The 25,957-nt window shown below is 41.9% G+C and overlaps 1 protein-coding gene across 1 annotated transcript in view; it reads right to left on the bottom strand.

Moving 5' to 3' along the window:
* The window catches only part of Parp1 (poly(ADP-ribose) polymerase 1), a 44,393-nt gene extending 19,541 nt beyond the window's left edge, over positions 1 to 24,852 (bottom strand). Inside the window, exons 1-8 of the mRNA XM_026405764.2 lie at positions 24,581 to 24,852; positions 20,595 to 20,760; positions 9,613 to 9,728; positions 7,695 to 7,909; positions 6,224 to 6,323; positions 3,917 to 4,033; positions 3,003 to 3,179; positions 405 to 552 (exon numbers count right to left, since the gene is read on the bottom strand). Of these exons, the coding sequence (XP_026261549.2) occupies positions 405 to 552; positions 3,003 to 3,179; positions 3,917 to 4,033; positions 6,224 to 6,323; positions 7,695 to 7,909; positions 9,613 to 9,728; positions 20,595 to 20,760; positions 24,581 to 24,700 (1,159 nt within the window). The 5' untranslated portion in view covers positions 24,701 to 24,852. The remainder of the gene's footprint in view (positions 1 to 404; positions 553 to 3,002; positions 3,180 to 3,916; positions 4,034 to 6,223; positions 6,324 to 7,694; positions 7,910 to 9,612; positions 9,729 to 20,594; positions 20,761 to 24,580) is intronic.
* Between the last annotated feature and the right edge of the window lie 1,105 nt (positions 24,853 to 25,957).

The following is a 25,957-nucleotide window of genomic DNA, read 5'->3' as shown; positions in this document are numbered from 1 at the left end:
GTCTAATACTGATCAAGAACTTTCTCTAACTCTGTATATAATAGGAATCAAGTAGAACACTGGGTCCAAAGTGGGAATCAAGGCCTGGAAAGAGGTTCCGCAGTGCAGGAAGGACACACCAAACACCACTGCAGGGAGTACAGGCCAGGAGCCCCTCTCTAAGCTTACAAGAGTAAGAAAGTCATTTGCTTTTGAGGACTTTATATTGTTAATGTCCCCTATCCCTGCCCCAGGAGAGGTCCCAGGTAAGGGAGGGGGCCCAAGGGCTTCCCCACATTATCAGCAGAGACCCCCACACCCCGAAAATCCTATTCACCAACTCCTTGTCCCTGCAGCATGGAGGCAAATTCATCTCCCTGAGTAGCTACGGTAGGCTTGGCCCACAGTTGCTCCCAGAGCTGTACCTGCTGGAGCAGAGGAGTTCACAGCAGCAGGTGTTGAGGCTGAAGAGGGTGGGGGTGCCACTGCCACTGGAGCACTGGTCTCTGGGGGAAATAGCCGGTCCTGCTTTTTAACCTTCAATTTTTTGAGGTAAGAGATTTCTCGGAATTCCTAAAGAACACAAATTTTAGTTTTTTAAGAAACCAGCTATCTTTTGAAATAATCACCTAATAACAAAGGAGATTTGGCCTATGCAATCTTTTTCCTTCTTATATTAAAGAACATAAAATAGAAAAATGTGCAACTGCCAGACTGAAAGACACCTTATTGCTGCTATGATACTTATTTCTAGTACTTCTATGTCTATGAGACAGCTGGCATCAATCTGATTTTATGATAAAAATCTTTTGACAATAAGGCCAGGGAAATTGCCACAGGGACCTATACTTGCAACCTCTCTAACCCTATTCTTGAATTCCTCCTTTGATCACTAGGCCTTTCTGGAGTGAAATGCCCATCCCAAGATTGAAAGCCCCATAAGACTGCAAACACCAGGAAATGAAGGCAAGTCCCTTCCTTTCTTAGAAAGCAAACAAATAGATACAGAGTGCCCTACAACCTTTATTGTGAATGCTTCTGTCAGCATTGGTTCAGTCTTCATCTCAGGTGATTTACAATGGGTCTTGCTCTAGGTAGGTAAATGTCAAACAGAAAGCTCTGGGGAAAGACTCCGGTTCCTATGTTCCTAAGTCTTCACCCAAGTGCAACCACCTTTTCCAGCTAAGTCCATGCACAGTGAACGCCAGCTGAGGTAATGGACAGACAGCTTCTGACAGTAAGTGCCACGTACTGCAGAGAAGTTAAAGACAGTTTCCAACCCCAAGAATGAGGTTGAGTCTGGTTCTGGGAGTCAGATATAGATAGGCAAACTTTATCACAGGAGCTCAGTTCTTGACAAGCTAAGATGATGAAGACTGGAGATGCTGGGAGGACACTTATAGGAAGCAACCTCCTGAGACTGCTAGGAGATGAAAAAGCAGGGAACTGCCTAAGAAGGGACATCAGAGTAACAAACGATGGCCTGTATGGAACCCTGAGTAGTTCCCCATTGCTGGGAGTGTAAAAGAGAGACTGAGATGGGTAGAGTGTGTGTCCATGAGTGTGAGGGGCATGGGAGAAGGAAGGCACAAAGGCTGCAGAAGGGCCACAGGCCAGATCATGAGCACTCTGGGGGACACAAAGGAGCTGACCTCAATTCTGTCAGAAAAGCACCTGGGAGAAATAGCCACTGACCTCACAAATCCACATAGGCAGCAAATACTGCAAGAAGGAAAAATGTCTCACATATGCACATACCTTTTTTAAAAAAACAGTATTTTTTTTTTTTTTAGTTATAGATGGACACAGTATCTTTATTTTATTTATTTATTTTTATGTGGTGCTAAGAATGGAACCCAGTGACCTCATGCATGTGAAGCAAGCACTCTACCACTAAGCCACAACCCCAGTCCCATGTACATACCTTCTAAAAATGTACATAGATGCTTTGTAATTGGTATGTATAATACAAAGAACTTCATTATGCTTACTGCCATCTTAATATTTTCTCACTGAGGACAGTAAAAGGAACACAAAAATAGGAATCTGTAAGATTTAAAATTAGAAAAACTGGGAATGTTGAGGAATCACTATTAAAATTTTAAGGATGAGGAAAGTGCCAGGGTCAGAAGCGCTTTAGAGTGACCACTCAGGTAAAAAGAAGAGACTGGGAGGAAGAGAATTACTGCAGTGAACAGAGAGGCAAGTGAGACAATGGCCAGGAGAAACATGGAAGTAAAGGGCTGGGGATGTGGCTCAGTGGTAGAGTGCTTGCCAGCATGCACAAGGCCCTGGGTTTTAACCCCAGCATCACAAAAACAAAACAATCAAAACAAAAACCCCCACAAAATCCAAGATAAAACAAAACAAACAAAAAACCAACCCAAAATGGAAGTTCAGTTCTAGGTGTGGAACAGTTGGTGCTTAACACCTTACTATATGCCATTGTTTCAAATGTTCCACACACAGAGGCAGGGAACAGGTGACCTGAGTCTGAGCAAACAGGTGAGATCCTGTCAGATCCCCACCAGTAGTTCTCCAAAGAAGGCTTTCCAACTGAGGCTTTCTGTGTCCTGAATATCTGAGAATTCAATAGAGTTCCATTTCAATGAAGAAAATGCTTGATTTGAGGAGCCATGTGAACACAAGACCCAATTCTTTAGCACTAAGGCAAGGATATGCTCTTGAGAAAAACTCTTCAATCCAAGGCAGGAATTACTGTTTACTCATCCTATATCCCTTGTACCTGGCTCACAGTAGGCACATGAGAATAAAAGTAAAAATATTTCATGGTCTTTGCAAGCAAGGTTTACACTAGTCAGACAAACCTCAAACTTACAGGTGCTTTGGTTCCATAGCTACGTGGTTTGCTAACGTATAGAACTAATAAATAAAATTTTATTCTGTATTCTGATGAGGATGGCCCAGCTGCAAAGAAGTCAAATAACATAGGAACTATGTCATTAGTGGACAAGGGTAGACAAGGCCAGAAGGCAGAGATAAAGACACTCCCAACCCCTTACCTTTGGGGTTACCCATTCCTTTCGATTTGGTGTCTGTGTCTTGACCACACACTTGGTCCAGGCAGTGACATCCCCAGTACAGTAATAAGCATCGCTCTTGAAGACCAGCTGGCCAGAGCATTCCTCACAGGGAAGGAGGGCTCCAAACGCTATGCCATCAGCGACTTGGTCCAAGATCTGAAGCCATTGAAGAAATGTCAGAGAGGAAAGGAAGCACTCCAATAAAGGACAGTTACTAATGTGCAATGGAAGACCTTATGCAGACCTCACTCACTGCAGAGGCCTGTCACAGGGGCTCACAGCAGCCCTGGGCAGCTGCTTAACAATGAGATGTGGGTTCTCAAACTTTCAGAGACCTTATCTCTAAGTCAAGGGATCCTGCAGCCTCTCCTCCCCTCAGGGACTTAGAAAGCAGGACAGAGTCCGAGCATCCACTGCTACTACACAGGTTGCTGTGCCAAGCTCAATTCCAGAGCATAACAGCAGGGAAGAGGAAGTGGGAAAAACCAGTGGCACATGGGCATGCCACTGAGTTCCCATGTTTCCTTAAATCTATGCCTTCTGCAGGCTTGGCAATCCTGGGGAGTTTGGGCAGAGGCAGCAGAGAGTGCAAAGCACGTAGCATGAACACACACAAGGTAAATATATGTCTCATGTTAGTCCTCACCAAAATTCTAAGAATGACAAATGGTAATGTTTAGTTTGGTCTAAGAAAGTCCACGCCATTTGTCCCAGGGAAATGCTGACCTTGATGGCAATGATGACCGTGCAACACAACTACAGAAGTTTTACTCCTCTCAGTTAATACCAGCAGGTGTTCAAATGGAGGGCCTCCCATGCTCCATGAGACAGTCACTCCAAATCGCCAGGGTTGACCTCACACGCACGTCCCACTTAACACAAAGGCAGCTCACCGCGGACTCCCCGGAAGGCACTTGCTGCTTGTTGAAGATGAGCAGTTCTTTCAGGTCATTTGTTGAACACACTTTCTTTAGCTCATCCTTGATGTTCCAGATCAGGTCATTCTGGGCCTATGGACAAGACCCAGCAGGTCAGAGACCAGCTCTTTTCAAAAAGAGGAAGTCAACTGAAAGTGTCTGCCCCCAGCCTTCAGCCTCCAAATCTACACTTATGAATCACCTGTGTTGCCTCTCCAAGGTGAGCTAGCAAACTTCTACTCCCAGTCACACTCATGTGGATATTAAATTAAAACTGAAGTGTGGTCTCTTGAAGAATACTCTACAAGGTGGGGAGGAGAGACTACTTGGGGTATGGGGAAGGCTGAAACCAAGTCCCAAGAGGCCCTGCAACCAATCCCTAATAAACAAATACCAGGAGATACAGAGAAGAGCCTGGGAAGTTCTAGGTTGGACTCAGGGTCCACATTTACCCTAGCCAACATCCAGCAATTAAAGGAGGTAAAATATGGCTATTCTTCCAGTGATTTCCAAGCACTAGTTCTCTTAATATTACACTGTATTCAGAATCATGCAAGAATATATTTAAGCTCTTTTGGAAACGGAATTTTAGTCTTAATTTTATTCATTTTATTGTAGTACTGGGAACTGAATCCAGGGCACTCTTCCATGGAACTACTTCCCAGTTGTTCCTTATTTTTTTGAGGCAGGGTTTCCCTAAGTCAACCAAGCTGGCCTTAAAATTATAATCTTCCTGCCTAACCCTCCTGAGTTGCTTAGATTACAAGTGTGCCACTATGCCTGGCTAAATCTTGACTTTAATGTTTATGTCCTTTGTGAGACACTTGCACATATCATTTCATTTATTCTCACAACCACCTTGCTGAGGCAAGTATCAGCCTGTTTGTTTTAGAGTCAAGGCCAGGATGAGCTTCCTCTTTCCTAGGAGGGTGGGTGTTATGCACCATCTCAGTCACAGATCCCACCTCTGTAAAATGGAGATGACAATGCCAGCCCTACCATAACAAAGGTGTTGCTATCAGCACCAAGTGAGCATCTGAACTCCTCTGGTGAAGCTGCAGTCATACACTCAGCTTGCTTCCCAGTTCCATGTTTAAAGGCTCTTAACAACACTCTCACCCTCCCTATAGCAGGGGACATGCTGAGGCAAAGAAATAAGGAGATAAGGAGGTGCAAGGAAAAAGTGTAGTGGGGATAGGATTAAATGAAAGTATCTGAACTATTTTCTTCACAACCAAGGAAGGGGAGCCAGCAGAAACAGAGGTGCCAGGGTGGGAAGGCTAAGGGAGCAATTTATTCTTCTTTCTTTACATCTCTGGCAACAATAGAGAGAATAACACCAAACTAAATGAAGGGAAAATTCAGAATGGCACACAATAGATTCTTTTTTTGCTGAGTATGGTGGTGCATGGTGATCCTACTGCCTCAACCTTCTGAGTTGTTAGGATTATAGGTGTGCACCGCCATACTCAGCTCTAATTTTTATCTCACCAGCAAAATCTGAACACTCACACAAGAGATCCAAGCAGATGGCTCACACAAACCATGTTCCCAGGAAGAGATCAACTGTTTTAATTTCCCAAACACCCAGTATCTCTCCTCTTTCATCACATGCCTTCCACTTCTTTGCTTACTGAGACCTTCATTTAAAAAATGAAGTTGGGTATAGTGGCACAAACAACTATAATCTAAGGGGCTAGGGAGGATGAGACAGGAGGATCACAAGTTCAAAACCAGCCTCAGCAAAAGCGAGGTGCTAAGCAACTCAGTGAGAGTTGGGCTGGGGATGTGGGGATGTGGCTCAGTGTCCCTGAGTTCATCCCTGGAACCAAAAAAAATAAAGTAGAAAAACTTTCTCTCTTCAAATCTTCAAAACACTTGTCCATGTTGTGAACCTCTAGTATCCTTGAATTTAATACTTGGTTTCTTATGTTTGCAAGTATCCCCAAAGATGCAGAATGTATAGCAAGGCCCAATTAGGATGAAGCATGATTCTCCCTCCCTAGCTGAGTCTGGTTAGTGAGGATTGAGTGCTTTGTCTGTCTGAGCCTGGATACAGGCTTGGAACCTATGGCCAAATTGTGGGTTCTCCTCCAAATGAAAATCTTATATTTGAGAGGAGGAAATCTAACTGGGAAGAAAGCCAGGCTATCAACAAAGGTTATCAATCTGAGAATTCTTAAAGATCCTATCCTAGTAAGTGGGACATATTTCCTTGAATTTTCTTCCCAGAACGAGGAGAATGAAACAGAACGATGAAAGGAGACAAAGCTTGGAACTCACTTTGAGGGCCTTTTCAAGCTTACTGTCCTTGTCTTTGTCTTTTTTAGACTTCTTCTTGGCCACTTCATCTACTCCATCCACCTCATCACCTTTTCTCTTTCTGAAGGAGACATGGAATATAAAAGAACCAGTAACTGAAACAGACAACCAATGATGTGTAATGACACAATTCAATATCATTTTAACTCCTAATATTGGGCCCTACACATGCTTGTCACTTACCTGCAACGTGTCCCACTCAGGGCTCTTAGGAACTTCTGGTCAAACACTCAGGCAGTATTTGCAACCAAGAAGGCAGGAGACTATCCATTTCATAATATACTCTGCTACCCAAGGAGGTGAGCTGAAATTTGTTCTGGGGCCTTAGAACTGGTTACAGGTTTCAGAGCTCAGGCCCCATTTGATTTCAAAACTCTAGGTACAAAATCACTAGGAAAGTTCTGGTGGGGACTCCACTGGAAATAAACCACAGCTGAAAGGCAAGGATTGCAGACAAACATGGGTGTCATCACTGAGTTTCTGGAGCTAAAACACAAGGCTGCTCCCAAGGCCAGGAGACAATTACCAGAGATGGGACTGTACTCAGAACCTAAACATGAAGTGACAGGTGAAAGCCCTTCTAACCAGTCTGTCCTGGCCAACAGTGAACTAAGTTCAAACTTTTATATTTTCCTCATCCATAAAATAGGGAGAGAATGCCTTACATGATTGTGATGATAACCAGATAAAATAGCCCAATTACAGGGGACTTCAGTGCCTGACAAACCAAATGTGTAGCATTTTGGTATCATACATAAATGTGGCTGGTGAATCCCTACATCCATACCACACTTGCAACATGCTGAGGACTTCATTTATGGGCCTGGTTTGCTGGTTTTCTTACACATTCCAGAGTCATATGTGCCAGTGTAATGAGCTTGTGTGTTATTAACCGAAATAATGCATGAGACTGCTTGATGACCATGGCCCAGCTGCTATCCCAGGGGCATGACGCACCAGCACTGCCACATTGCCCTTGGTGTGCTCATTAACAAGCCACTCTCTCTGGGACTGAGGGGCCAGCAAAGGGTCAATAGGAAGGAGAGGGGCTGCCTATGGACTCAAGGCTCTCAACTCCAAGATGGGGAGCTCATTACCCACTGCCAGTCGCTGTTGACAAATGTGCATGATTCCCTCAGTACCGTTCCCTGAGACCCAGTTACACACATGCCTACAGGATGCTAAGGAGACAATGAAGGTGGGTAGTGAGGGGATCAGAGGAACCATGGCGATAACCTAGGCAAGGGGAATACTCAACAGTACAGAGTGGTGGTCTTTATGTGACGCTCCCACAACCCTGCAGTCACCATGCATTAGTCTACATCTCCCTAGATTTGTGACAGACATCCAAGTAAAACAAGAAACAGTACAGAATTTATAAGGTCTTTAGGCCTCCCTTAATACCCCCACCTAGCAACCAAGCTCCACCCACCCTTCACTCTTAATTCCTGGGAGCTGCTTCTTCAAAGCTTCCTTATCCTCCGCTGAAAGGAGGCTGAAACCCTTGAGCTGGCTGGCGCTGTACTCAGGCCGGAAGCCCAGTTCCTCCCTGTTCTTGACAAAGCAGTTTGGGTGGTACCAGCGGTCAATCATGCCCAGCTGTGGCTTCTCTGGGTCTAGCATCTTCTTGGACAGGCGCATCTGGCCCTGTGGGAAAAGCAGAATGTGGTATAGGGAGCGTCAAAGCAGTGCAGTGAACAACATGCAGAAGGCCAGCCTGTATTCCAATTGGCAAAAAGCTTTGGGGTCACGGCCTGGCCAGCAACTCAAAGACTACTGTGAAGTTTTAGCTCTTATGTCACCAAGGATTATGTTACCCATAAGGATCTGCATCCCATTTTGAATGGGGACAGTAAGGGACTGAGAACATTTCCCTGAGGATGCTGACCTAAGGCAGGCACAAGAATACCTGATGTGTTGTGCTGGATACAACTTGGATCTCACACAACATCTGGCTGGCCCCCCAGTGCAGCTCCCTATCCCAAGAGGAACTTTTTTTTAAATATTTTTTTTTAGTTGTTGATGGACTTTATTGTCTTTATTTTTACATGGTGCTGAGGATCGAACCCAGTGCCTCACGCATGCTAGGTGAGCATGCTAACACTGAGCCACAACCCCGCCTCAAGAGGAACTTTTTTGCTTGTTTCATCCTCCCATGTACTTTCTGGTCTCTACACATAGAAGCCTCCACCAAGAAACAGTAATAAACCCAGAGGCAAGAGCCCATCTTGCCAACCTGCCCTTGTTAGGCATGGCATTCCTGGGAGTTTCATGCCTGTGAGGCACAGATCTAGAGAAACCATAAGGGCTGCTAAAAATACACAGAACTCCATTGCAGGCCAAGCAAAACTCAACAGCACATAGCACCTGGCATTTCTTGAGATGAAGAGAACCTTAATTTTTGCCTCCAATTTTTGGCAATTGAAGGACTTGAAAAGATCCAGCATGTCCATATTTTTGTCAATTTCCTATATGATGTAGTTTGGCTCAAGTATTCCCCAAAGGCACATGTGTTGATGGCTTGGTGACACTATTGGAAAGTGACACCTCATAGACGTTAGGTCATGGGGGCATGCCCTAGAGAGGATAAGGAAGACCTTTCCTATCTCTGTCTTTGCTTCATGACCACCATGAGGTAAATAGACACCTCTTGTGTCTGTTCCCACCATGATGTACTATGTGCCACAGGCCCCATCAGTTCTGGACTGAAACCTCTGAAATGGTAAGGCAAAATAAAACTTTTCCTACTTTTAAGCTGGTTTATCTCAATTATTTTATCATAGCAACAGGAAGTTAACTAAGACAGTGTATAATACCTCGAGGGGACAGAAACTTTCAATGAATAAGTATATGTAACATCAGAGAAGGGAAAGAAGATTGGAGGGTGCAGGCCTTCCCTTCCACCCCACCCACAGCCAGCCATCTATTCTGTTGGACTATTAGTCTTTAGTGTCTCAAATTGGTAGGGAAGTTTGGTTAATGAAGTTTCTCTGATTAAACAAAAGAAAGGTGAAGGCTCATAAGAGGGAAACTATTTCTTAAACTTAAATCTGCCACAAAGCAAGACCCATCCCATTCCAGGGGGAACCTCCTGTGTTAATGCTTTCCAAACCCTCCCAGGTATCCCAAGAGATGAGGCACTATGTACATGAAGACTGGACTGTGAGTAAGCAGGGCCCAACATGCCTGTAAGAAAAGTCACTGCCATCTCCAGTCTCTACTAGGATCCTCACTATATTTTTAGTCACTACTTGTTCAGTAGCACCTAAAGCCTGCTGCTTCTTTTTTTCTTAAGTTATCCAATGCAAGCATTCCATAAAGTACAGACATTTGCATCACAAAGTGCTCACCTTTTCTATTTTCTCCATACACCCCTTGCACGTGCTTCTGTTGGACTTGGCATACTCTGCTGCAAAGTCACCCAGTGTCTTCTCTGCCTTGCTGCCAACTCCATCCTGGCCTTTACCTGAACAATGAACACACGGCAATGTGTCAACAGTTTCATAGTACAGCTCCCCAAACCTCCCTCATCACCTCCCCAGCACCTTTCCCCAGGACACCTTTGTGTTTTGAGGAACTACAATTTATCTATTTCATCTCTGTTTACTATGGCTGCTTAACAGAGCTTCTTTTCTGATAATGTGACTTTTCTCAGACAAGCTCTCAGGAACAGCATCATATTGGCTGGTGGTGAGCTGCAGAGCTTTCCACCATTCTCCCTTTACTCTGGAGTTCCAACACAGGCTTTGGTAATAAGTATTTACCTTAAAATCCTGGAGCAATATTCTTACTCAGCCTTCTAATTTTCATTATACTTTATTTATCAAGGTTAAAGAAAATATCTTGATTCAGATCAAACATAAAGATACATAAAAATTAAATACATGGTAAAGGTATCATTTTATTTTTTAAAAATATTTATTTTTTAGTTGTAGTTGGGCACAATACCTTTATTTAATTTATTTTTATGTGGTGCTGAGTATCGAACCCAGGGCCTCACACGTGCTAAACGAGCACTCTATCACTGAGCCACAACCCCAGCCCTAAAGGTATAATTTTAAATTGTTAGGGAAAGGTTAAATCATTCAATGAGCGATTTGATGGTACTGGCCAACAATATGGGACAAAAGCTAGATTCTTTGCTTATATAAAAATAAATTCTAAGGCTGATGTCTCTCTGAAGATCAGGAATCAGACAAGGCTGTCCTCTTAGTACTACCATTTAACACTGCAGTGGAGATCCTAGTATAGTTAGAGAAAAAAAAAAAAAAGAAAGGAAAGGTGTTAAGTTTAGAAAAAAATAAGCAAAGCCATCTGTCTGTAAACGACATGACTGCATTTGTGGGATATCCATAGGAATATACAAAAAAACTACCAGGACTATTAAATAAATTTAGCAAATTTAAAGGACACAAACTCAATCTACAAATATATAACGTTTCTATATAATAGATATAAACACTGAAAAAAAATGAGAGCACACAGCTACTTAAATAGCACTAAGACACACATACTCAAAGAAATAAATTTAACAAAAGTAACACAGATCTCTGCACTGAAAACTGCCTTTATTGAAATTAAACAAAATCTAAATAAAATGAGAAATGTATGTTCATGGATTGCAAAGATAAACTTGTTAAGATGTCAACTATCTGAAATTTGGTCCACAGATTTAATATGATGTCTACTGAGTTTCTAGCAGGCTTTTTTGAGGAAATTAATAAGCTTAAGTGTACAAGGAATTGCAAAAGACCTAGAAATGCCAAAACAATATTGAAAAAGAACAAAGTTGGAGGAATTACATGAATTACTAAAAAGTTACAGTACTTAAAACACTGTGGTACTACTAGACAAATCAACAGAACCAAACAGAATCCAGACACAGACCCAACAATTCAATGAGAGAACCAAGCTTTTTCAAGAAAATGGCATTAGAATAGCCTATCCACATAGGGAAAAACCCAAAAGACCTCTTCTTCATACATGTAACATAGATTACAAATCCAAATGTGAAAGTTAAACTCACAAAACTTTTAGAAGAAAACAAAAAGTATATCTTTGATCTTAGAATAGGCAAAGATTTCTTATATGAGACAACAAGCACTTCATGAAAATCAAAAACTCCTGTTCCAGGGCTGGGGATGTGGCTCAAGCGGTAGCGCGCTCGCCTGGCATGCGTGTGGCCCGGGTTCGATCCTCAGCACCACATACCAACAAAGATGTTGTGTCCGCCGAGAACTAATAAATAAATAAAATTCTCTCTCTCTCTCTCCTCTCTCACTCTCTCTTTAAAAAAAAAAAAAAAAAAAAAAAAAAACTCCTGTTCCAAAAATATCAATAATTAAACTAAAAAGGCAAGCTACTGAGAGGGAGAGGGTATTCACAATATGTGCATTTAGAATATACCAAGAACTCTTAAAGAGAAGTACAACTTAAAACCATGATGATATAGGTCATGTAACCCTTATCTGAAATACTAGGGACCAGAACTGTTTTGGACTTAAAATTTTTTTTAAATATTTGCATATACACAATGAGATATCTCTGGGATAGGACGGAAGTCTAAGCATGATATTGATGTTCTATGTATACTATGTACACATTACACACAAAGCCTAAAGGTAATTTTATATGATGTCTATGATGCCAGCATTTTGATGTTGACCTGTCATATGAATGTCCCATTTGTGGTGTTGTGTTCGTGCTCAAAGTTTTGTATTTTGGAATGTTTCCTATATTTTTGGATTATGGATGTTCAACCTTCATCAATGTTAGATTAAGACAGCTCATTGGGATGGTCAATATTTTAAAAAAGTGACCATACCAAGTGTCGGTAACAATGTGGAGGGACTGAAATTCTCATTTATGACTGGCACTTTGTGTGGCAGTTTCTCAAATGAGCAGCATATATATCCATCACATGATTAGCCATTCCATTCCTAGATATTTACCCCCAAAAAATGAAAGCACAAGTATACACACAGACTTGTATACACATGCAGCTGTATTGGTCATAGTCTTCATGGCAACAACCTAAAAGTCACCAACAGAAAACTGGATAAATTGTGACACAAAAGACTACAATACAAAAGGACTAACCAATGACACGTGAAATAACCTAGATGAGTATCTTGCTTCCTAAATGAAAGAAACACAAGAAAGCACACAAATGCTTTTCCCCCTGAAACTCTAAGCCAAGCAAAATCAATCTATGAGGGCTGGGCACGGTGGTGCATGCCTGTAATTCCAGCACCTCAGGGAGACAGAAGCAGGAGGATCACAAGTTCAAAGCCAGCCTCAGCAATTTACTGAGGCTCTAAGCAACTTAGTGAGACCCTGTCTCAAAAGGGCTCTGGATGTGCTCAGTGGTTGAATGCCCCTGGATTCAATCCCTGGTACAAACTAAACAAAAGGAAAAAAAAAAAAAAAAAAAAAAAACCCATACACACACCAAAATTAATCTATGGGGTTAGAAATCAAACAGTGGGGGCTGGGGATATAGCTCAGTTGGTAGGGGGCTTGCCTTGCACGAACAAGGCCCTGGCTTCAACACCCAGCACCCCCGCCCCTAACACACACAAGAAATCAAATGGTTTCCTGGGGAGGGGAAGGATGACCAGAAAAGGGCACAGAGGGAAATTTATGATGCAACAGAAATGTTCTACATTCTTTTTTCAATTTATCTAACAAGAAACCCTCCTCCACCTTTTACTTTAAAATTTAAAAAATTTTTAATTAGCTGGATGCAGCGCAGGAGGCTGAGAAAGGAGGATTGGGAGTTCAAAGCCAGCCTCAGCAAAAAGGCGCTAAGCAACTCAGTGAGACCTTGTCACTAAATAAAGTACAAAACAGGGCTGGGGCTGGGGCTGGGGCTGGGGCTGGGGCTGAGTGGTAGAGTATTTGTCAAGCATGGGTAAGGTACTGGGTTCGATGCTGAGACCCACATTAAAAAATAAAGTTATAAAAAATTAAAAAAAACTCCAAACATAGAAGATGTAATGAGGTACCATTATGTAATATTTAAAACATGTATACACTGCGTAATTATAAAATACCATTACCATGAAAAAAGAATGAAACCCTGACATTTGCAACAACGTGAATGGAAAAATAATAAAAACTAAAATGATGTTCTTCAAACATTGTTTCTTAGTGTTTAAAGAAATATTCTACAATTTGATAGGATATGCATTAGATAGGTGTTCGATTGTCAAAACTAAGCTGAAAAAAACTGTAATACATACTTGCGATATGTACCTATAACTATGTGTAAATTATTTTAAAAATTCCAAATACAATTAATACCAAAGACAAATACTATAAATGAGAAGACATGAACATTAGTGAAATTTTAATGTGGCAAAACACATATAAGTTAAAAAGATTAAACTGGAAAACTAGTTGTAAAATGTTATGACAGCATCTTCTACATTTCATAAGAAAAAATAGCTCAAAAGAAAAAATGAGCAAGGACACAGGTTAATGTAGTCGTTCCTCAGTATCTGTGAGGGATCAGTTTCTAGGCCCACAAGAATATTAAATCCAAGGATGCTAAAATCCCTTCTATAAAATGGCCTAGTACCTGCACATAAACCTATGTGGGTTCTTATATATATTTAAAATCATCTCCAGATAACTGAAATACATAATACAATGTAAATGCTATGTAAATATTTGCTATAATGCATTGTTTAGGGAATGAATAATAACAAAGAGTAAAATTCTATACATGCTCAGTATAGAAATGTTTTCTCAAACATTTTGTTTTCTTTTTTTTTATTAGTTGCTCAAGACAATACAATGATCTTGACATATCATACATTTGATTCAAATAAGGTATGAATTCTCATTTTTCCACGTGTACAAATTGCGGGATCACATTGGTTATACATCCATGTGTATACATACAGCAATCCTAGTGTCAGTTGTATTCTGCTGCCCTCCTGTCCCTCCCTTTCCCCCCTTCACTATTCTCTACCCATTCTGTGACACTTATCTCTCTCTCATTCTTCCCTTCCCCCTCACACCATCGTATATGTATTTTGTGAACCCATGAAGGTCTCCTTCTGCAACTCCCCTTTTCCCTCCCACCTCTTTTCCTTGTTTTGTGGTAATTTTCTTCTCATGCTCTTCCTTCCTTTCCTACTCTGTTTTGAGTCACCTCCCTTATTTCAGAGAAGACATTCGGCATTTGTTTTTTAGGGATTGGCTAACTTCGCTTAGCATAATCTGCTCTAGTGCCATCCATTTCCCTGCAAATGCCATGATTTTGTTATTCTCAAACATTTTCAATGTCAAGTTTGTATTACTGGATGTTGAACCCAAGGACTTAAAAAAAAAAAAAAAAAGCTAGCGGGCTGAGGTTATGGCTCAGTGGTGCAGCACTTGCCTAGCATGAGTGAGGCGCTGGGTCTAATCCTCAGCACCACAGGTAAATAAATAAAGGTACCGTGTCCATCTACAAGTAAAAAATAAATTAATAACAACAACAATAATAAAAAGCTAGCAAACACATGACAAAATTTTCTACCTCACTAGGAATGAAATAAAAAAGATACTTTGGATACAACAACAAAACAATATATCTATAGATATATATTGTTATATCTGATATATTGTTAATACACCCACCAAAAAAAAAAGAGAGAGAGAGAGAAAATACTTTCAGAATGGTGTGGAAGTACAGAAATAGGTACATCAAGTATTACTGATACAAGCATACATGATGCAACCTTTCTGGAAGGCAATTTGGCACGTACATGAGGAGGTCTTAAATCTGTTCATCCTCTGAGCAGTAATTCCACTTCTTGAGATTGAAGGAACAACTGGACAGATGCCCAGGATGTATAAGATGTTTATAGCAGCTCTATTTTTCAATTTTGCTAAAAGGTCATAATTCTGGTCTTAAAATCAGCACAGCCTGGATGTGAATTCGGTTTGGGACTTACCACCAGTATTAACTGAGTGCTGCCTATCTAACTTCTCTGTGCCTGAGACTCCTTAGTCTGCCTTGAGACCTACTGCAAAGGCTGAATGAAATGAATAGATATTAAATGCCTGGAATGGTACATGAAATTTGGTAAGACCTGAATAAATGAATCTTACTTATTAATGATGAAAATCTGTAATTTAAACAAGAAAAGAGTAAATATCAAGATGTAAAAGTAACAGAGTTCAATATCATCGAACTGCAAATCAAAACCACAATGAGACTATCACTGCATACACATTGAGATGGCTATTTTAAATAAATAAATAAAATGGTTAGTTAAGAATGTGGAGAATTTGGAACTCTTACATATTGCTGGTGGAAATGTAAAATGGTATAACTCCTATGGACAACAGTATAGACGCTCCTCAAAAAATACAGAATTACTGAATGACCCAGGGATTTCAATTCTGGTATATATAGCAGAGAAGTAAAAGCAGAGTCTCTCACTGATATGTGTACACGCCAGTTCATGGCAGCATTATTTATAACAGCCAAATGTGAAAACCACCCCAAATATTCCATGACATGTGAATGGATAAACGAAATGTGGTATATACATACAATGAATGAAATATTATTAAGGAAGTAAACTTTGACACATTACAACATTGAGTAAACCTGGAAGATATCAGTCACAAAAGGACAAATATTGCATGATTCCACTCATATTGGGTATCTAGAATAGTACAGTTCAGATAGAAAAAAGAGTGGTTACCAGGGGCTGAGGAGAGTGAAAAGTGGGGACTGTTGTTTAATGGGTACCGAGTTTCAGTGTAGAAAGTCAAAAGATTCTAGAGATGGATGGTGGTGATGGTAATGTGAGTTACTTAATGCCATCAACTGTACATTTTGAAATTGTTAAAATGACAAAAATTTTCTTATATGTATTTTACAAAACAACAACAACAACAAAAGGAAAATGAGTACTAAAACAATATTTTATAAAGAAGACATTTCACAATATTAATCTACATTAAAGGTCTAGATTGTATTAAAATTTTCATTACGCCTAAAAATAGCATGTTAGGCCTTTTGGATTAAAAAAATCCCTGGGCAATTAGTAGTATCTTAATTTTATGGTTATAATGGTTTCATGAAACATATCTGCAACAAAATTAATATGCCTTTTCATGTTATAAAAATCATAATTTGATATATTTTAATCATAACTAAACATAATATATTTAGGTCTTTAAGTCTGCAACTTCTGTTATCCTGAATTCAAAAGGGAAATCAAGATCAAGAAAAATTTTAATAAATTCATTCTCTGCTAAAACAGACACATGTAGAGTCATTCTTGGCAAATTTGCTCAAGATTCTGAGGTGTTACTGATCTCTCAATTTTCAGCAGACAAAAACATTTGGAGCCACACATACCAACAACTGCAAGAAGGCTGAGCAAAGAGAGGAAGCACACTTTAGCACAGACACAAACAGCTCCCTGGGGAAGAAAGGAGCGACATGACATCCTGGAGTCACGAGAACAGGTTAAACTGGGCCAACTTAGGAAGGGAGAAGGTTAGGAGGCAGTTTCAGATGATTTCCTTCAAAATGCAATGAAAAGTGATTCTTATCATTTAAATGTGGGGCTGGGCATTGGAGATCAATGGTAGAGTGCTTGTCTACAGGTACAAGGCCCTGGGTTCAATCCCTAGCATACCAACAATTTTTAAAAATAAAAATTTAAAGACACCCAGCGAGTTAGTTTGTGGACATTGAAACTGACTTCTGAAGTTTCCATGGAGAGGAAAAAAGGTTAAGAATAGCCAAGACAATACTGAAGAGGAACAATGTTGGAGGATAGACTCTACTGGACTTTAAGGCTTATAGTTAGCTACTGCAATCAAGACAGGGTAGCTAAAGGATAAACAAGTAACAGAACAGACAGCCCAGAAATAGACCCACATAAATACAGTCCACTGATCTTTGGCAAAGAAGCAAAGGTAATAATGGAGAAAAGAGTCTTTTCAACAAATGGTGCTAAATCGGACATTCACATACAACAAAACAAAAAACCCCCACCCCCATGCCAAACAAGAATCTAGATACAGGTCTTCAACTGTTCATGAAAGACAACTCAAAATGGATCTCAGACCTAAATGTAAAACATAAAACTAGAAGATAACAAGAGAAAACTTGTTATGACTCTAGGTCTAGTGCTGACATTTTAGATAAACCCCAAAGGTAAAATCCATGAAAGAAGTAACTGATAAGCAAGACTTCATTAAAATTTAAAAACTTCTGTACTATGAAAGACATTGAAAAAAAAAAAGACCAGTCATATACTGGGAGAAAGTATCTGCAAAAGATATTATAAGCTATTATCGTAAGTACACAAAGACCCACCCCCCTCCATGTTGGAAATGGAACCAGGGCTTATGCATGCTAGGCAAGTACTCTACCAGTGAGCCACAGGCCTCATCCCAAAATACAAAAGGATTCAAAGCTTAGTGGTAAGAAAACAACCCAATTAAAAATGGGCTGATGACCTAAACAGACACCTCACAAAGACATACAGATGACAAATAAGCATGTGAAAAATTATTACAGCACTAGAGAAACATAAAGCAATAATAAAGTACTATACACCTACCATAATGGACAAAATTCAAAACAGAATACCAGCAGAGATGTGGATAGACAGGTCAGCCATTTTTGAAGATAGTTTGGCAGTTTCTTACCAAACTGAATATACTTTTACCCTAAGATATAGCAATCATGCATCTACACAAAGGAGTCGAAAACATATTGACATGAAAATCTGCAGACATGTATAGCAGTTTTGTTTATAACTGCCCAAACTCAGAAACAATCAAGATCTCCTTCAGCAGGTAAACAGATAAAATAAGGTACAGCCAGCCATTTGATGGAGGATTACTTAGCACTAACAAGAAACAAGCTAACAGAAAAGATTGAGAGGAACCTTCAATGCCTATTACTAAGTGCAAGAAGCCTAGTAATAAGATTCTAACTACATTTCTTTCAGGAAAAGGCAAAACAAGGGAGACAGTAAAAAAAAGATCAGTGATGGCCATGGGTTAGGGAGGAGGGAGCAATGAACCGGCAGAGCACAGGGAATTTTTAGAGCAGTGAAACTAATCTATGACACTGTAAAAGTAAACACATTCAAAATACATTTGTCAAAACCCACAGAATGGGAATGCAGTTGTGGCTCAGTGGTAGAGTCCTTGCCTTATGTGTGATTCTCAGCATTGCACATAAATAAATGAATGAATAAAATAAAGTGAACCCTAACGTAAACTACGGACTTTGGGTAATAATGATGTGCAAAGTAGGTTCACTGATTCTAACAAGTGTGCTACTCTGGTGCAGGCTGTTGGCCGAGGGGGAGGCTATGGAAGACTAAGCAAAGGGTATATGGAAAATCTATGCACTTTGTTCCATTTTGCTGTAAACTAAAGTTTCCCAAAAAACTGTATATGTGTACATAAACACAGAAACTTGAACAAACTGACCACTGGAACAGAAAATTTAAGGACCCCCAAACGCAGGAATTTTTATAAATAACAAGTCCTCTTTATCAGTGGGGAAGATGATGAACTATTCAATAAGTGGAAAAAGTAAAATTGGAGGCATTCCTCACATTACACACCAGCACAAATTCCAAACAGATCAAATGTTTAAATGAAAAAAACAAAAGGAACCATAAAACTACACGTCCTGGTCCAATTCATCTACGTCCTTGGGCTCATTCCCCTTCCCAGGCTTGGGCCATGGCTACTGGGGCCACAGCCTTGTTCCCTAAGGTTGCCACTATCTCAGGGTAAGGGTTAGGCCACAGTTCTGACCTACGGGCCTTCTCCATCAAACCCAGGGAGTTGCTGGGCAAGGTGACACATGCCTGTAATCCTAGTGACTTGGAAGGCTGAGGCAGGAGAATTGCAAATTTAAAGCTAGCCTCAGTAACTTAGTGAGACCCTGTCTCAAAATAAAAAAATAAAAAGTGCTGGAGATGTAGCTCCATGGTAAAGTACTACAATCCCTGGTATAAAAAAAACAAACAAGAAAATAGCCCTCCAAATCAAAATAACAAACAAACAACCACAAATCCAGGAAGTCTTTGATGTGAGATCTGATTGCCAGTTACTCTGGGGCTGAGTACCACACTCAAAGTGCACAGGAACAACTGCACTCAGGTGAGCCTGGTCCAATAGGGGTGATAACACATCCTCCTTCCTCTTCAAGGGGCCTTCCTAAAGCTTGGTGGTGAAGACCTGTTTGGAGGCAACTGACTATTTCTTATGAAACTATGGTCAGCCTGACATGCTGCCATACATAGTTGACCCTTTGTGGATTTTTGCATCCATTGATTCAATCAATTATAGATTAAAAAAAATATTTTGGCAAGGCGTAAGGAGAAGGTCGCCTCTATAGTAAACATGTACACTTTTTTCCTCCTCATTATCCTTAATTACTACAGTGTAACAACTATTTACACAGGCACTGTGAGTAAACTAGAGATGACTTCAGGTATACAAGAGAATGGGTGTAGGTTGTATGCAAACACTACAACATTTTATATAATGGTCATGAGCATCTGGAATCCTGGAACTAATCCCCTGATTTTACCATGGATATCACCTTCCTCCTTCCCTTTTTACTCTCTCTTGCCTCCGGATTTCATCACAAGATAAGGCATTTAATCGCTTTGTTTCCTATTCCTATGTAACCTGACATGACATGGGCTAAGACATCAGAAGAAACTATGGAAACAATAAAAAAGATTTGTGATTTCCAGGGCTTAGAGGGAAGGAAGGGATGAACAGGCATAGCACAGAGGGTTTTGTTTATTTCTTCTTCTTCTTTTTTTTTTTTTTGTGGTGCTAGGGATGAAAACCAGCTTATGCATGCCAGGCAAGTGCTCTTCCACTGAGCCACATCCCCAGTCTTGCACAGAAGATTTTAAGGCAGTGAATTTACGAATGCTGGATAATAATGTCTCAATGTATGTTCACCGACTGTAATACATGTACCGCTGAGGTGGGGGAAAAACTGGTGGTAATGGGAATTCTACTTTTGTACTTTTACTCAATTTTGCTGTGAAAACTCAAACTGCTCTAAAAACACAAAGTCTTATAAACAAGATTAAATAATCATTAAGGGCCATATCTCAAGCATGTGAAAAGTAAAAGGCCAAACACGCTCCAGGCAAGGCAGGTTGAGGAGCTGTTGCTAAAACACATGGGCACTGGGCTCCTGAACCACCTATGTGAGACACAGAAGGAAAGATGGGGGACAATCTTTGCTCCCTCCAAAAAGACCCTCTGGAAGCTTTGGGAAGCGGGGGCAAACTCCCAAGCCCTCCCTTTGTGTACGCACCAGTCACTCCTCCAGCCTCCGCAGTCTTCTTGACTTTCTGCTGGTCATCCCAGCGCAGCTCAGAGAACCCATCTATCTCAAGGTCGGGCTGCCGGATAGAGTGGCCCACCTTCCAGAAGCAGGAGAAGTGGTACCAGTGTGGGATTTTTCCATCAAACATGGGTGACTGAAAGGAAAGGAATCAGAGGTGGTGAGTGAGCAGTCAACTCCAGAGTCAGGCTTGCCAGACCACCCTAGCTCTCAGTGTACGGCATCATAGCGAATGTTTCCTTCTCTAAAATGGCCTGGCCTGTGTCCTCCACATATCCCACAAGGAGCTGCATGTGAGTGATTAACAACACTTCTATCCTATGTTCCTCCTCAAAATCTTTCCCAACAGCTTAGAGAACTGTAGCTCACTACTGCCATGAAGTGGTAGTGTCCTACAACAGATCTCTGCCTTGTGTCCCTTTTAGCCCCTTGTTGTTCCACATTAGTGATTTGCTGCACAGACTAGTGAAATGCGCAAGACAACCGTTTGGTGTCCTGGCCCCACTGCACCTGCTGGGAAAGGCCAGACAGCCACAGCAATCACCTCTGGACTCAAAGGGCCTGGACAGCCTAGAAAGCGGCTCTTTAAATGCTTCTGCAGTTACCAATAATGAGGAACAAGACCCAGATAATGAGAAAGGCAGAGAAAATGTGTCAGAAAAAAGTGTCAAGTTTGCAGCAGTAAGATAGATAAATGGAATGAATTAACTTCTGTGAGGGAAGCACTGTGCAATAACAGTTGAGGGCTAGAGGGCCCTGAGACAGAATGATCTGCCTCTCCTTTAGGAAAAGGAGATAATTTTCTCCCCCTAAATCTAGAGGGGGGAAAAATGGGAAACAGCAGAAAAGATGTCCCCCCTCCCCCCACCCCGTGGGCTGGGGTTGTGGCTCAGTGGTAGAGTGCTCACCTAGGACTTACGAGACCCTGGGTTTGATCCTCAGCACCACATACAAAAATAAACAAGTGAAATAAAGGTGTTGTGTCCAATTACAACTAAAAAATAATTATTAGAAAAAAAGAAAAGATGGGCCCCCAAAACTAGATGACAAATAGCATTTCTGAGAGAAAACCCATGTTCTCATTCCACCAGATATCACCAGGAAGTCCATGCAGATCCCCAAGCATCTGGCTGTCAAGGACACCAAAAGTGGCTTCAACTTGGATCTACCTGGAACCCTCCCTGGTCAACCCCTCCTTGGCAAGCTTGGACTACCCTTGCGCCAAAGAGGACATGTGCCTGTAGCATTTCTTCCTGGCTGTGCTGGGGGACCCTACCTTCTGCTCCTTGGTTTGGGTGCTGTGTTGAGTACTGGGCATCTGAGAGGCGCTGCCCAAAGCCTCACACCACAGATGAGTCCTCACCCAGGCACCATTTCCCAAACCTTCACTATTTCTTCTGTGTAAAAAGGCCACACCACCTGCCTGTCTACACAGACACAGACTTGTGCTGTGTGCCAAGAATGCTCAGGGCTGAGGAACTCACAGGCCCACTACCCCTCCCAGTCAAAACACCCCACCCGGGCCCAGCTCCTCCCTCTAAGGCTGCCTCAAGGCACCATAGCTAAAAAGTATCAGGTATTGGTTGCTTGGAGAACAATCCCCCCATACAAATGTAAAAGAAGGTATTTAAATTCAAGCACCGAGAAGAATGACTTCTTTCTTTTTGGCTTCCACAGCTCAGCCTATAGGACCAACTTTAAGTTCTGAATTAAAATTTCCAATTACAACTACAGAAAACCAAGCTAACTTTGAATAATAAAGAGTTTCTTTCACTATCTAGTAAAGGGAAGGAGGTCCCAGAATGCTAAATTTTATCAGGTTCAGGTTCCTCTCAGGAACCTTCCTGGAATTCCCAGCAGCAGCAGCAGCCTCCTCCTCCCCCTCTTCTTTTCTCAGTACACTGGCTATACTTAGGTTTCTGCCCATACTTCCCACTAAGAGGATCATCTGGCTGAACGGGGAGGCCTAGGAGGTGAGGCCTAAGAAAGTCCTTTTCTAGGAGTAACACCTTAAATGCATAATAAACACAGGAAACTATATTGAAATGATTATCAAAACATTAAAAAAGCGTTTTCGGGGTACATTAATGTATAAGCTTTACCACTCGTAACTAACGGTAATTCTGAAGTAGTCACGGTTATGTATGCTATTTTGAGCAATCCCCAGCTGTAAAGTGATTTGAAAATGTCTCTTGTTGTGACAAAAATCCCAGGTAAAATACTTTTAATTTGCTGCTAATATTGATGACTGAAGAAAATAATGAACTTAATCTAGAGATTAGTAAAGATGAGATGTGAATTTTTTCTTACCTAAATTTGGGGATCTCTTGGATTCTATTCAGTCACCCATAGACCCAGGTTAAGAACCCCCAGCACTAGCAGGGGGAACTTAGGAGCAGGCCTATACATTTGGGGTGAAGATCAAAGACTCTGGGTGTGGTCACTGTTCTTCAAATCTTAGGCCCTATCTATTTCTCCAGTCTCATCTTCCTGCCCTACTTCTGTGAATAAGAACTCTAAAGCTCCCACACTTGGCTAAGACATCTTGGGTTCTCTCCTGGGCACACCGCCTAGTGCCCAGCTCCACCAAGTACCACCCACCCGGTACAGCAATATTTACCAAGCTCAGAAGGATTGATTCTCTTGTATCCTCTTTGTTAAAAAATAAACAAATTACATCTGTCTTTCCTAACCTCTAAATAAAATCATTTTTTTTTCAATCCTGAATATCAGCAGCAAAGCAAAGGTGTGTTAGCAGTATGTGTGATTTCTGTCACCAATGGTAATTATAGGTATTAGTTAACAGTGCTTGGAGCTTATGAGGCACTTACATGTCTACAGAATGAAAAAGTACTGTGCCAGGTACTGAGACAGAAGGCCCTGAAGATACCCAGCCTCAGTCCCTGCCATATTGTGAAATGAGATAACAGAGGTACAGTTGGCCCTTGGTACCCACTGGATAAATGTTTTCCTGCCCTCTACCCAAGTACTGAAAAATCCCTTGAGGGATATCAGGTCACTCGTGAAACACATTACAGTCCAGGGCAATTACCTTGACCATTAGCACTGAACTTGGGTAACAGCTTATGCTGTAGATGGGAGGAATGGGACAACACTGAACCAGAATTTCAAAGGCAGACAACAGCAAACTGGAAACCTGAGAAAACAGGAACCTCTGGCCCTGGCAAAGGCCTGCTAGCCCACCCTCTCACTGCAACACCTGGACACTTCCCTAACCACCTTGGAAGCCTCAGAGAACACCAGAGGGGACCCCCCAATCTTTCAAAAGAACCTAGATAAGAAAGCCCCAAGAGCCACTCTTCCTCAAACCAGACAGCTGCAAAAGCATGGACAATGAATTTGTGAACCTGCAAAGTTTGAGGAAAAGGTTTTTCAATCACAAATCAGGTCCAAAGTGAATTCACTACATGGAAACGAAACTGCCTTGCAGTTTTGCATAATTAAAATAAAAAAGGAGAGGGTGTGGGTGTTGAAATGAGAGCCAAAAATAGGTTTAAGAAAAAAAAAAAATCCTCACATGCCAGTAGACACCACCCATGTAGGACAAAAATCTTCCAGAAGGTAGGTCATAATCAGAGTAGCACAGATTTTTTTTTCTTCCCCGAGGCGAATGGCAATAACACAAGAACTCTGCCACCCAGAAAGAAGTGGTTTCTTAGTTTTACAGAGCAAATGGTACCGCTGGCTGAAAACTCTTATTTCCCGGGCTTTTCTTGCAAGATCAGCAAAATCTCCCGGAAGGGTCGACCGGGAGGGCCACTGGGGGCGGCGGCAGCGCCACAGGCCTGGCTCCTTCCCAGACGGTCCTCCGTCCTTCCTGCCCCGACACAGTTAACCAGGTGGGACCACGCGCCTCATCTCGCTGCCCACAAAGCGGCCCGGGACGCCCCGGGCTGCGCCGAGTGCCCGGCTCGGTCCCTCCCCCACCCCCGCACCTGCACCATGATGGCCATCCGGAGCGAGTCCTTGGGGATGCTCTCGCTGCATTTCTTGCAAGAGGCGCGCCCGCTTTTGGCGTACTCGACTCGGTAGAGCTTGTCCGAAGACTCGGCCATCCCTTCGCTCGTGCAGCTGCGGCTCTGGGACCAGACACCGCAACTTGGACACACACCACCGCTGCAGCCGCTTCACCACTCCGCCCGCGCCGGTCCGCTCACCGCAAGTGCTCAGGCGCCCAAAGCCGCTGCCGAGCACGCCACGCCGACCACCGCCGCTCCCGGATAGATTGCTGATGCCTGGCGGCGGGAACGCCCCTAGCACCCGCGCTTAGGGGCGGGGCCAGCGGCGGGAGTGCCCCCTGCCGGCCGGGAGGGGCGAACTTTCCTAGGCGTGTCGGGGGTCTGAGTTCCCGCGTGTCTAAGCGCCACGGGTCGCTACAGTAGCAATAATCACTGAGGATTTTTCTTTTTGAGCCGCGATCTCTTTACTCGACCTTGAATCGCTGGGCTCAAGCGATCCTTCCGCTTCAGCCTCCCCAGTAGCTGGGACTTCAGGTGTGCACTACCACGCCTGCACTTCACAGATGTTTTCATACCACTTTAGAGTTAGAGAGAACTCAAATTATTAAGATAATCACTACTTGAAAATTGTGGAACTCATTATTTGATGTAGAACTGTATTTTTTAAATACAAAGTTTCTTTTTTTAGTCCCATGCCTTTTGTTTTATTCATTTAATACATTGTATGGTGAGCCTGCCATATTTTAGACTGTTCACTTCTGCTTTGGAAAACAAGAAAAACAAGCAAAGAGATACAGCTGTTAAGTAGGCAAGTAGGTTGAGAGACACCAGTAGAATCCTAAAAGTTAGTAACCTGTTAGCTGTGTTGAAGGTAAATGGAATAAGTAGCATACATGATGAAACATATGTTAAGAGTTTTACTTAGCTACCAAAAGACATGTTCATTCCACCTCTGCTTTGACAACTATGTCATCTCTAAATGGCGATCCTTTGGTCCCATTCTGTCATCCATATGCTCTGTCCCCAAAATGCAGATAAAATCCATGGCTGTTCAGTAGGCTGGTTGGCAAGCTACAGCTGTGGCCAGGTGAACTTCTAAAAACTGGTTATACAGTTTATTTGCCCTAAATTTACCTAACCTATTTTTGTCCCCCTTTAAGACTAAGGACACCAAGATTAGAGTATTTTCAAGATTTTCAGGGACATTCAATTGCCAGCCTTTAAACTCTCCTCCTCCAGACCTCCTGGAGCAGTGCCTAGATATCTCCCGTTATTGTCCTACATGGTAGCAGAGCATTGCAGACAGATTACCTCATGATGAGACTGCCCACTAGGCAAGAGCAATCATCTGGT

This window comes from Urocitellus parryii, chromosome 9, assembly GCF_045843805.1.
Source record: "Urocitellus parryii isolate mUroPar1 chromosome 9, mUroPar1.hap1, whole genome shotgun sequence".
NCBI lineage: Eukaryota > Metazoa > Chordata > Mammalia > Rodentia > Sciuridae > Urocitellus > Urocitellus parryii.
Note: the sequence above shows the minus strand (reverse complement) of the source record. Positions and strands in the feature narration are given on the sequence as shown.